Source organism: Stenella coeruleoalba, assembly GCF_951394435.1.
Source record: "Stenella coeruleoalba genome assembly, chromosome: 7".
Taxonomy (NCBI): domain Eukaryota; kingdom Metazoa; phylum Chordata; class Mammalia; order Artiodactyla; family Delphinidae; genus Stenella; species Stenella coeruleoalba.
The window spans coordinates 70376764-70389487 of record NC_137153.1 but is presented as its reverse complement, the minus strand read 5'-3'; the positions used below and the strand labels follow the sequence as shown (position 1 = coordinate 70389487).

At 42.5% G+C, this 12724-nt stretch overlaps 1 protein-coding gene across 5 annotated transcripts in view; it reads left to right on the top strand.

The window, feature by feature from the left end:
• Positions 1 to 12724, top strand: part of SMARCA2 (SWI/SNF related BAF chromatin remodeling complex subunit ATPase 2) — a 172943-nt gene that overhangs the window by 77401 nt on the left and 82818 nt on the right. For all 5 annotated transcript variants that reach the window (XM_079925948.1, XM_079925950.1, XM_079925949.1 and 2 more), the window contains exons 20-23: positions 4669 to 4776; positions 5403 to 5489; positions 8552 to 8598; positions 10841 to 11007. In XM_079925948.1, the coding sequence (XP_079782074.1) occupies positions 4669 to 4776; positions 5403 to 5489; positions 8552 to 8598; positions 10841 to 11007 (409 nt within the window). The remainder of the gene's footprint in view (positions 1 to 4668; positions 4777 to 5402; positions 5490 to 8551; positions 8599 to 10840; positions 11008 to 12724) is intronic.

Here is a 12724-nt window from a genome sequence, read left to right as displayed (position 1 = left end):
GCAGGCATAGAAGGGCCACAGTTTGATAAATGCAGTTCTACTTCATAGAAAAATTAGTTTTAATGAATGAGTATTTAATAAAAATTAGTTTTAATCAATGAGTATTTAATGACTTAATGAGTCTAATGAAACGCCTAATGAGCAAGAGAATATACTGTCTCCAGGCCCCTCCCAACACCACCACCAAGCTACTGGCATAAGATCCATTCCTTACACTTACGGAAGAAGGGCAGTTCATGGAAAAGGGATTACATAAAACCTAACTTAAGCTAAAGAAAAATTGATGTTTCGATTTAGCTCCCATTTGAAGTTGTCTGTGCTGACTTTCCCCTTTGTATAATTAAGAACCAACTGTACTTGCCATTGGCTGTGTGTGTGTGTGTGTGTGTGTGTGTGTGTGTGTGTGTGTCTAAATATACTAAAATATGTATACAATGTCTGAGATTAACTAGAGGTTGACCTACCTAAAATCGACCCTGATTTTGATATAATCTGTATAAAACCACGAAAAAGCATTGTTTAGATGGGCAGCTTTTATATTCATTATATAAAAATTTAGAATGCTTGATGTAATTAATCATCACTTTGTTCCTCTCTTGCCATAGATTCTAGAACCTGGGACTTGCATAAATTTAATCTTGGAAATCTCAATTCACAAAGTGGTAATATATCACACACCGTAGTCTGGATTTATTGGTCTAATAATGCCTCCTTTTGGAAGGGAAATTATAAGTGAAGAATAGTGTTTAGGGAGAAACTATGAATAAAGGTTGAAAACTTTTACAGGGTTATATGGGAGGAGAGTCTGGGCCAATATAACCCCCCAGTTTAGCTCCCTGAAGGGACCGATTTGATCATGACTAACATATGGAGTCTTAGGAGATAACTGTCATGTCCATGAGGCTGACACCCCAATTTTACATATAATTTGAAAATAACAGTCCCAGTGGCTCTCATAAGCCTAACGTGTTGGGAGAATCATCCCTATTAAAGAGTCATAGATTTTATTTCCTTCAACACCAGCATATTTTGAGGAACTTTCAAATTCATGCTCTAATCAGGGACCATCGTGTTTTTTGGAGGTGACCCAGACCCAACAGAGTTTGAGATGGTGCGATGATTACAAAGACTTTCCTCGCCTTGCCACTGTCAGTCTGCATGTCTACCTTAGAATTCTTCAGTCTGCCCTTTTCTCAATGCATAGCTCTGATGGCTTGCTCCGTGCACTGCACTGCCCTTGGGTGGGGCTGGAAGGTGCAGGAGCTGTACCAGAAATTGGAGGCATGGTGTGAGATGTCACTGAGCAATGGCATGACGATGAAAGGCAGCATCATCCACCCCATCAGGAGGAAGGATCCAGGCATTCAAGTGTTTTAGGACAGGGGTCCCCAGAGCACACAAGCGGGTGTGTGTGAGTATGTGGGGAGGTGCTTACTAGTAATCCATTGAGGTGTGGGAAGAAGATTTTAGAGCTTCCATTTATATTACTTTTTCTCTTAAAAATAAAAAAAAATTAAGCTTTATTAATTTAACATACAGATGGACACTGGTACCCGTGTGGTGTGTATGCACATCAGAAAGTCAGGATACCTTGCTTAGACTGTATCGGTTATCCCGGGCGGGAGTGTGACGGGAAGCACCTCCACCTGGGGCATCAGATATCCGCTCCCCGTCACAGCCTGGTTCCTGCGCTTTCTGCCTACTGTGAGCATTGCGGGTTTCCCCGTATCCAGATAAAAGGATTCTAGGATGATCTCATTTTAACTAAACTGACACCCCCGACCCTCAGAATGAATGAAGGGCTTTAAAAGATTCTGCAAAGGATTGCAGGTTGAAAACAAGACGGATGACGTAAGCACAGATGGACGGTAGGAAAAGGGCAGTCCTGCCACCTCTCCTGTTCCTAGTGTGGGTTTTCACCAGCCCCATTATAACCCAAAAAATTAGATGTCATCAAATTGGCCTCTTAAAATGTAGGTATAAATCAACTGCCTTTAACATTGACCCCTGTCCTAAAGGTAACTTGTGTTTTGAGACATTAATGTCCGCACGTGCGTGTAATTCATAGTTAAATATATGGGCGTGTATTGGGAAGAGGCGCTTTAGCGTGTCTTCCTGGTAAGGAACTGCCATCGAAAAAGTTTAATGACCACTTCTTTGCGGGAAATGAAAAGGAAGATTGACTTTGGCTGATAGATGTGATTGGGGAAGGTCTTCCAAAGAGCCCTCGGGGAGAGTAAAATTTGGAAAGGAAGCCCTAAGACTAAGGACCCTCAGCCCAGGCCTGGGGGAAAGTACAAAGACAAACAAAACAGCTTGGACTTGTTTGGGAGGTTACAGGGAGCAAACGTAAAATATAGTCGTGAAACTTAGGATGGTGATTTTGATGATGTGTATCAAACTAGCTTCTGGTACCCCCTAATGGTGCTTGGGAGGAGGGCTGGGGGGAACATCGCCTTCCTACAGCAGCCATCAGGTTCTAGGGTTGAGCTCGCTTCTCTGCTGACTTGGCCCCTCTGGGGGTGTTTGACATCCCTCTCTGCATGGCATCATCGTGCATGCCTCCTGCTTCCCAAACTCCCTCCCCTCCAGCTCTTAGCGGCAGCTAACTGATGGGAAGGAGGTTGAGGGTCCAGTCCCTCATTCTGGTTCTTCTGTCTCCTAACGCACTCACGAGCAAGCCTCAGCCCTCCTTTCCACATTCAGGAAAGTGTGCACAGGCTGGCTGGCAGGGAGGCCCAGGTGAAGGTGAACCATCAGGGCAGAACTGGGAAACCTAAAAGTCTCCGTGGTCATCCTTAGCATAGAGCTTAAGGAAGTCGAGTCTGGTTCGATCCTAACTACACCATTAAATAGCTGCGTCGTTTCAGCCCAGTCACTTAACCTTTCTGATGCTCAGGTTCCTTATCTATAAAACTGGAACACCACTAAATGTAACTGTCCTACAGCTCTTGTGTAGTGAAACGGGAGAGGGCACATAAAGCGTTTTTGCACGGGGCCTGGTCCATAGAAAGAACTCAATAATACTAGCCCTTGGTGTCATTTTTATCCTTATGCTTGTTAAAGTCTGAAGTTGTTTAACATTCTTCTACACCGTCATCAAGTTTCGTGGAGAGTTAACAGCTCTTGAAAAAGCCGAAGTACTTTAAAAACATGCAGCATCAAGTCTGTGGAGCACAAAGCCTGTACTAACAGTGCATCCTTATTTATTAAGCTTGGAGATGTTTTTTCCACCCTGGCCAAGAAAGTCATTAAAAACTAAAACAAGTCTATGGCAGGTCACTTGCCTTTCTTAACTTTTCTGCAGAAGAGTCCACCTTTCTCTAATCTGACTTGGTGCATCAAAACGAGTAGCAAAAGGCTATTAGTTGCGGTTCTGGCTGGCCTGACAGGTTCCTTCTAAAGCAACAATCGAATGAATATTCAACTTCTCTTCATCTGTGACCTCCTCGCCCTGGCCCTCAGAGCTGAAAATAACCTGATCATTTTTAATCAGTTTGTTAAACATTAGGCAGCTTGCTGATTTGCTTTTAATCACATTCTGCAGATTTCTAGGCATTAATCTGATGTTTATTATGAAAATGTCACATTTGTATTCTGGGGATTTTTTTTAATAAAGAAAAACAATAATAGGAAATAATCAGGGCAGATTGTGTGCATTAGGAGCGTGCGAGAAGTATTGCAGGTGTGTGTGAAACCACCAGCACATGAATTCCCTGTCACTGTTTTAAATTGGATTTTTCTGTTATTTCAAAATGGAAGCACATGCGGCCTTGCCTCTAAAGAATATGGTCCTAAAGTTGCATCCAATTGTGGATGAATTCCTCTCCTTTGCCTGTTATCCTCACTAGGGTAGGATCCTCTCATCCTTCAAAAGCAGAGGGTAATTACATATAGTCAGCCTAGGGCTCTCATGAATCTCTTTTTCAGATCGGTATTGGGGGTAGCCACCTAGGACCATTTAAAAAATGTTTTCCGGGCTTCCCTGGTGGTGCAGTGGTTGAGAGTCCGCCTGCCGATGCAGGGGACACGGGTTCGTGCCCCAGTCCGGGAAGATCCCACGTGCCGCGGAGCGGCTGGGCCCGTGAGCCATGGCCGCTGAGCCTGCGTGTCCGGAGCCTGTGCTCCGCAACGGGAGAGGCCACAACAGTGAGAGGCCCACATACCGCAAAAAAAAAAAAAAAAAAAAAATGTGTTTTCCAAAGAAAATCAGAGGTTATTGGCCGAGCACTGTTTTTCCTAAAACTGTTCTGTTCATAGGAAAGGAGGTATAGGTGGGAAGCAGAGGAAATACTATAAAAAAATAGAAAAGAAAATACTCTGTGTGGAACATCTTTGAATTTGAACAGTTTGCCAGCCTCTCTCTCTCTCTCTTTCTCTCAAATATGGAACAAGTCAAGAAATTTCCGAAAACATGACCCTAGTGTCAGTGGTGATTGACATACAGCCTTTTGAAGGTCTCTACAGTATAATGGTACCTTTAGTAGTGACGACTGTGGTCCTCTCCATCACTACCACCACCCCACCCCACCTCCTCCATGAATCCAAGAGGGGGGCAAGAGAGATACCTTTGTGGTTCCAGGAGTGCCACCAGCAGCCATGTCTCAACAGTCTTCTTAGAACAGGCACCTTCTCTCTCCCGCTCTACTTACTGTTCTTTTTCCCCAGGTTGAATATGTGATCAAGTGTGACATGTCAGCTCTGCAGAAGATTCTGTATCGCCATATGCAAGCCAAAGGGATCCTCCTCACAGACGGTTCGGAGAAAGATAAGAAGGTACGTTGTGGAAGATGTTGCAACTCAAGGTGCTGTCATGTATCTTCTTGGGGCTGTGACACTGGATACTCCTAGGAAACATCCCTGCTAATGCTGATTTGTCGAAGCCAATTACTGGGCTTTTTCTGGAGCTATTGTTGCTGCCTAAGAAAATCTCTTAGCCTCTTACCTGCAAACTGCATAGGAGCAGTTAGAAACGAACACCATCTTGGTGTTCGTATCACCAAAATAGTTCGCTATGCTCGTGTCAGTTCTGCACGGAATATAGCTGCCTAAGGGTGTGGTGGCATTATAGAAGGTTTCACAACCCAGTTTCATTCTCTGGGCATCTGTTCCATGTTCTAGGGAATAGACAGCTGTGAATCCTAGCGAATAGACAGTTATTTCTCAAAGCCATCCACTGGGCATAATTCCCTCCTCAAGGATAAGTTAGTCACAAGGAAGATGTTATGTCTAATTCAGAAACAACTATGTAATAGTAACAGGAACTTTGGACCACAAGAGGTGTAGGTTACCGAGAAGACCTATGGCCCTTTGCTGTTTCTATAGAAGCCTATTTTTTTTTTAATGGGAAATACCTGATCAATTAATAACTTCTATTTTCACTCTCCTCTACTTGTTCTTAGGGGAAAGGAGGCGCTAAGACACTTATGAACACTATCATGCAGTTGAGAAAAATCTGCAATCACCCATATATGTTTCAGCACATTGAGGTAAGTCTGCGTTCTCTGTCGTGACCCTGATCCTTACTGTGCTATTCCTACTAATACTATGCAGACAATTTTTTTAATAAAAAATAAAAGAGCGTTAAAACGTGTGGAAGTTGAAACAACATGGCCTGATAGCTTGAAGAGCAGAATTAACAAACATGAATTTTCTAGTTACGGATTCTCATTGGCACCAGACACTTGCGCATCTGGAATTTTATAACCAGGAGTTTCAAGTAGTGAGAAAATGCTGTAAGCTATGGCTCAATTATGTGGGTTTGGGTAGGTGCTGTGATTTGCCTTGTTATAGTAGGAGCTCCGAAATGGAAGATAATGATAAATACATCCAGCTTCCTCAGAAGGATGCTGTGGAAAATATTAAAATAATGTATTTATACCCGTTGAACAGAAGGATGTTCTCTGTAAAAGTCACTGACTTTAGTCTGTTACTTAGATTTGTATTTTTTCCTTTCTGGCCTCTTTCATGACAGTGTAGATACAGGCTTTTATCCTGAGGCTCTGGTCTCTAGGAAGCTATTTTTAGGGGAGAGGACATATTCTGCCCTGTTCGCTACATGCGAATGAGTTTCCTAAAGTTGACAATTTCACCCCAGTAGGAGCCATTGACTTGAGCAGGAAGGAAAAGGAGCCACAATTGTAGCCTCCACTTTTCAGTGTTGCCGCAGATGCACATGGTCCTGGCGACAGTTACTTGCCAGGGCACTGCTTACTTTCCACTACAGATGAGAAGCAGGCATGGGGCAAGTCACTGCAGGCTCCGTGTCGGCACCCGCTTATTAACAAATAAATAAATAGAAGGTTCTAGGAATTTAACTTTCAGGAGCATATTCCTGGAAATGAGACTGAAATATTCTTGACTTTGAAGATTATTTTTTTCTTCCTTCTTTTTGGTAATCGTGCTTGTTAGGTGACAGTATATATCACACCTCTGTCCCTGTCCCGGAGTCCTATCCCACCTGTGGTGGGAAATCAGAAAAACTCCTGACACTGTTATTGCCTCAGGGACAGGCAACCCTTCCTTCATAGAGTAAAAGGCCCTCAATGTAAGTAAAATGACAACAGTAAAAGGAAGGAAGGATGGATGGAAGGAAGGAAGGAAGAAAAGAAAGAAGGAAGAAAGGGAGGGATGGGAAGGTCCCACCAACAAACCTGTTTAGACACATCGTGGGAGAATCCACTGTGTGGTAATAAGTCTATACCCCAGGTCACTTTTGACTGTGACTTGGTGTAAGTCACTCATAAGTACTTGACTTGTCATCAGATGGTAATAGATTATAGGACTGGCAGGAGGATAAACTTTAAAAAAAAATAACGTATGAAGTGTCTGGTAAACCAATAATGTGATACATGGGCTGTAAGGTATCCATGAATTAGTGGGGGGTACATGTTGGATCGGAGGAGCCCCCCCCCCAAAAAAAAAAGATCTATTGATGAAAATGGTCGGGGTCATGTCAGGTCAACCTGTCACCCACTATCTTATTTTTCCTAAAAATAACTTTAAGATATTTACTTTGTAAAAGTATAGAGGAGTTTGAGGACTTAGAAATTATGAAAATTAGGTGTCAGTCTTAACTTCATTTTGGTTATCATACCAAGATGAACCTCTGAGACACACTGGGCCGTGTCAGGAAGGGAGAGGTTGTCAAGCTTCTGTCTGGAGCACCTGGGGAGGGAAGGGGGGAATCAAAGAAGCTATAGGTCCAAGTAACATGTCCTCCTTTGCGTGCACATTGACATTTTAAGTAGCAGTCAATAGAAAGAGAGACTTTGATTTGCAATTTTTTTAATGTAAAAAACTTTCAGGAGCACATTCCTGGCAATGAGACCCACAGTTATTTGCAAAGGTATCACACTTGTGAACCAGAGACGGTGTGTGCGTTTTGCTTTTGTCTTCGTTTTGTTTGCTTACACACCCTTTGTTCATACTACTTCATACTAGAAACCTGGTCTCTGGATTGGGCTCACTGCCTCCCTGGGGATCTTCAAACCAGAGAAATGAAAGCAGTGTTTTTAAAATGCTGCTGATACCTGACCTTATCACCATCTATCAACACATACCATCTGAGAGATGGATGAGACCCAAATCTGTAGTCAGGAATGGCACCTGTAGAGACGAAAGGGTAGGCTTGGAGTCAGGGTAGGGTTTTTAGATGAGGTCCATTGGCGTTAATTTTGCCGGCAGGGCAGCATCCGGAGGGGCTGGGCCTGCCATAAATGATGAGCATGTTTGGGAGCAAAGCCCAAAGGGAGGATCTGGTCCCCTTGGAGGAAAGCTTCAGTGATCTGGGAAGGAAGGGGAGCAGAGAAGGGAGACAGCTGGTGGTTAATGTGAAGGTGTGACGTGCTCTCCTCCCCACAGATGGTCTCCCTTCCCATAAGGAAGGAATGCGAAAGTCACATGGAGAACAGCAACTTATTTCTTCCACAGAATCAGTGAGGAGGGAATTCTGTAATTAAGTTCTGTGTTTTAAAAGTGGAAGCCGGTCACCTGAGGGGTGGTATACATTTAGAGCCTTATTTATAATACAGAAAAGCACAGTATGGAAGGGATGTTAGGATTCCACCAAACTAAGATTTACAGTATGTAGTACATAAATAATCATTACTTTTACTGTTAACTATTTCCACAGTGTATTTATGTGTATATATTAATCTTGATTTGCTTGTACGAAGCTCTTCCTCTAGTCTAGACTCTAAGCTCCTTAGGGTAGCGACTTCATTTTTTTCTGGATTCCCAGTACCTGCCTACCACAGCCCTGGGCCAGTCAACACTTAATCACTGTTTGATGAGTGAACTAGCCCTATCATCTCAGTATGAGAGTCTAGAGACTTGCAGACTTACGGCATACGTTTCTGGCAGAACTATAGTCTGAATTCAAAGACTTTGAGTTTCTGGTTCATTGTATAACGAGTGTTTTCTTACTTATTCATTATCTTATTTAACTGTGCTCTAGAAATAGATAGGATGACCTCACTAATAGAATAATCATTAAGTTAATAATTACAGATCCGTTTTTGAGAATCATTTTCTTCTCTCTCTTTTAAAGGAATCCTTTGCTGAACACCTGGGCTATTCAAATGGGGTCATCAATGGGTAAATCTTAATTTTTTTTTCTTCCAAAACATAGTTTGTTGGTCCTCCCTAACTTTTCCCTCTGAAGTGTTTCCTATCACACAAATACGTAACTGGCAGCCCCCTCAGCCCTCCTCTCTCCTCAGCAGAGGGTACAGAAGTTGTTAACCAAAATGATATCAGCATTCCCTTTTACTTTACTGGCATAAATTACTACATGCCTTGAGCAAGTGGCTATTCAAAGGACATAGATCTCCTTTAATAGACTTAACAGTGTCCTAGTGTTCTAAAAACGTTGTCAGAGCTTCCAAGGGTTCTTATAACCAAGAGTGTAGCTTGAGCTCAAAGCGAGTTTACCATAGGAAGTCTCAAGTTGATATTCAACATTAACGTGTATGAGAGGAAAATGTCTCATCTGCTATGCGTATATACACCTTGACAGTAATTTGTTAGCCTATGGTCTGTATAAGAAATAATTTTTCATTAGCAGTGGACATTGAAGAGATGCATGCCTGCAACACAACAAAACCGAAGGTTGCATTAATAGAAAGTCTCTGTTTTGCTTGTGCGGCACCAGGGAAATTTTTATTATTAGGATAAAGGGGTCAATTCTTGGATCCCAAGGGCAGACTGTGTTGCTCTCCTTTGTCTCTCCTTTTCTCTCGGTCCTTTGTTCACTCCGGGTGCCATCAGGTTGGCCAGGGTTTTGCATATTGAAAACATGGCCTCAGGGGGTGTTTGGAGGACAGTCTCACAGTAGGCGATGGATGTTGGGAAGACTTACACTTGAAAATGTCTGTTCTGTGTGTCATAAAATCAACTACCAATGATACGTTTCAGTATCATAGACTAGACTGCACATGCACTGGGGAGTTTTCCCAACAACATCACCCCTACAACTAAGTTTTAATAATATGACACATCCCTGTTGATAAAGAGGAGAGTGGTTTCTTGTGGAGGAGAAGAACTCTAACTCACTAACATTCTTCTCTATCTGACAGCACTCTATCATCGTGTTTTTTAATGTGAATTTCTGTGTAAGCCAGGATTGTGTCCCTTCCTCAATCCATTCTTCACTGTGTACATGGTGATCTTTTAAAAAGATGTCATATCTCGTCACCCCCCTGTTTAAAACCCATCATTGGCTTTCTGTTGCACTTAAAACTAAAACTAATAGAACCCTACAGGATCTGTCCCCCCTCCCACCTTCTTCGTCTCTGCTCTCATCTCCCAGCATCCCTCTCTGCCCCCCAACTTAAGCCACACACACCATTTTTTCAATTCTTTAGACTCACCAGGCTCTTTTACTCCTCAGGGCCTTTGCACATACTCTTTCCGCTTCCTAGAATCTCCTCCTCTCCAATCCTAAGCCCACCTTTTTCACCTGGCTGCCTTTTGCTTATTTCAGGTTTTAGCTAAACTGTTAGCTCTTTAGCGGGTCACCTTTGATGTTCTAAACCAGTGGCTGCCAAATTCTTTTCTGCAAACGGCCAAATCTCAAATGTTTGCACCTTTGCTGGCCAAAAAGTCTCTGTTGCACCTGCTCAACTTTGCCATGGTAGCTTGAAAGCGGTCCATAGGCAAACAGAAATGAGTGAGCCTGGCTGTGTTCCAATAAAACTTTATTTACAAAAACAGACAGCAGTCCAGGGGCTGATGTTTGGCCAAGCACTGCTCTAATGTAAAGAAGATGTCACATGTTGCTATGAGCGCTCATAGCAACTTGCTATTTTTCTTTTTAGGACTTATCACAAGTTGTTAATTACCCATTTGGAAGGCAGGGATTCTATTTTGCTCATACACATGCCCAGCAGTGTGCTTGGCACGTAGTAGGTGCTCAGTAAGTTTCAATGAATCTTAAGTGCCCTAAATTAGTAATTTTATGTACTTAATAAGTTAGGGATTTAAGGAAATGACAACATATACATATATGCATGTGTAGGAAAGACAGAGAGAGGGAGGGAGAGTTGAGAGAGTCCAAGTATTAGGTTTCCTTTTCTTTCTAGAAACGGTCATCATACCTAGAGTATATAATATACTTTTTATGGGTTTTCTAGAAATATAGTTTATTTTTTCCATGCAATAGTCTCAGTTGCTTCGGAGTGGGTACTCATTCACTCATTCTTTCATCCATCCATTCATTCTGTAGTTATTTATTGAATGTGTCCTATGCACAAGGCACTATATGAAAAGCAAAGCGCTACTGGCTCCTTCAAGAAGACAGCAGTAATACTGTCTTCTTGTTTTGCATTTCTGGGTTCAGGGCTGAGCTGTATCGGGCCTCAGGAAAGTTTGAGCTACTTGATCGTATTCTGCCAAAATTGAGAGCGACTAATCACCGCGTGCTGCTTTTCTGCCAGATGACGTCTCTCATGACCATCATGGAGGATTACTTTGCTTTTCGGAACTTCCTTTACCTGCGCCTTGATGGTAAGTGTATAAGGAATTAGGCTCTGAAGCCACACAGCCCAGAGTGCAGGGATCATGGGCGCTCAGATCGAATTCCAGTCTCCCCCAAAAGGAGCAGTAAAATTCTTGAAGATTTAACTAGCAGGGTGGGGGGCAGCTTCTCTAGAGAGCAATCTTTATATCCTCCAGCTTAAAGTAAGCTGAAATCATTTGTGCTGCTGTTTATCCCACGTACAAACCAATACAAATGGACTTAGGATCACTGATAAGTACCACAATTAAAATAAGCCAAACTAAACTAAAATTGAAAAACTCTCCTTGCCCTTTGGCTTGTCTGTTACCTGTGCACCATATAGAATATTTTGATAAGCCTTTAGCTTTCTCTGTGAAGGCATATTTTAAGCGGATAAAGGCTATGACTCCTTTCTTCAGTGACACTGTTGTAGTTCATTTAAGATGATATCTATCGTTAAAGCTTCTCTCTTTTTCGAAATAGAACATATCTACATGCCACGTTAAGAGATAGGGCTTCCCTGTTTCCTGGATTTTGCCAACTGTGTAGAGTATTGGCCTGATTTTAAGAGTGAAATTTAAATACCATGTCCTTAAAAAATTAGTCAGAAAATACGAATGGAAGAAAGTAGGAATTTAGGGATACTCCCTAAGTTGCTATATGATTGGGGTGGCAGCTCTAGCATTTCAGAGATTAAAGGTATCAAGATTTTCATACCATGGCAGGGGTAACATTTTCAAAGAGTAGTAAGTGGGGATAGGAGCTGATGTATAGCCCGGCTGGTGTTGAATTCCTGCATGGTGTTACGAGCACCAACTTTTATCCAATGCAATATTCAAGTTATCGTCAAATGGGAAATTTAAAGTTTATGTTTCATTAAAAGGTGTTGTTTTATTTTCAATCCAACATTTTCTCCCCCTTTTGCCGTGAATTAGATATGACTGGATATTTACCAACCTCGGACCTGCCATATGTTCTCTTACTTGAGTTTTTAAGTGAATTCTCTATATGGTGTAACTCTTAGGGCCTTATTAACTTTTAAATTAATTATACCTCTGACAGACTTGATTTTTTTAAAATCTTTTTGCCTGTCCTCCTTAAAGTCACTGAAAACAGAGGAATGGTTAAGTCAATGTTAATTCTGAATTCATGACACAGTTACGTCAACCACAGTCTGTCTTTTGGCAAATCTGCCTTGTGTCTCATCTTCTGACCTGATGCATTGGTTCCTCCCTCTCTGTGAGGGGTAAGTTCAGCCTTCCGTCAGCATTCTTCCTTTGAAAGGCAAGCCCTCCTTCACTGCTGCTTGAGTGAGGGGGGCGGCGGCCAGCTCTATTTTCCCTGGATGTACAGCCCCCCACAGGTGTCCTGTAGAACTGTTGTTTACTATTCTGTGGCATTTCGTTTGGAATCTCAGCTCTCTTGGGACTGTGACCTTGGAATGTTCGAGTCTGGGAAACTGGCAAGAAGTGATTTCCTTGAAACAAATCTCTCTAATGTGTTCTTACCAGCTTGAGAGAGTGTCTTTATTTTTATTTAATTTTTAAAAATGTTTTGGCTGCGTTGTTTTGGCTGCGTTGGGTCTCCGTTGCGGTGCGCGGGCTTTGTCTAGTTGCGGCGACCGGGGGCTACTCTTCGTTGCGGTGCACAGGCTTCTGATTGCAGTGGCTTCTCTTGTTGCCAATCTCGGACTCTAGGCGCCCGGGCTTCAGTAGTTGTGGCTCG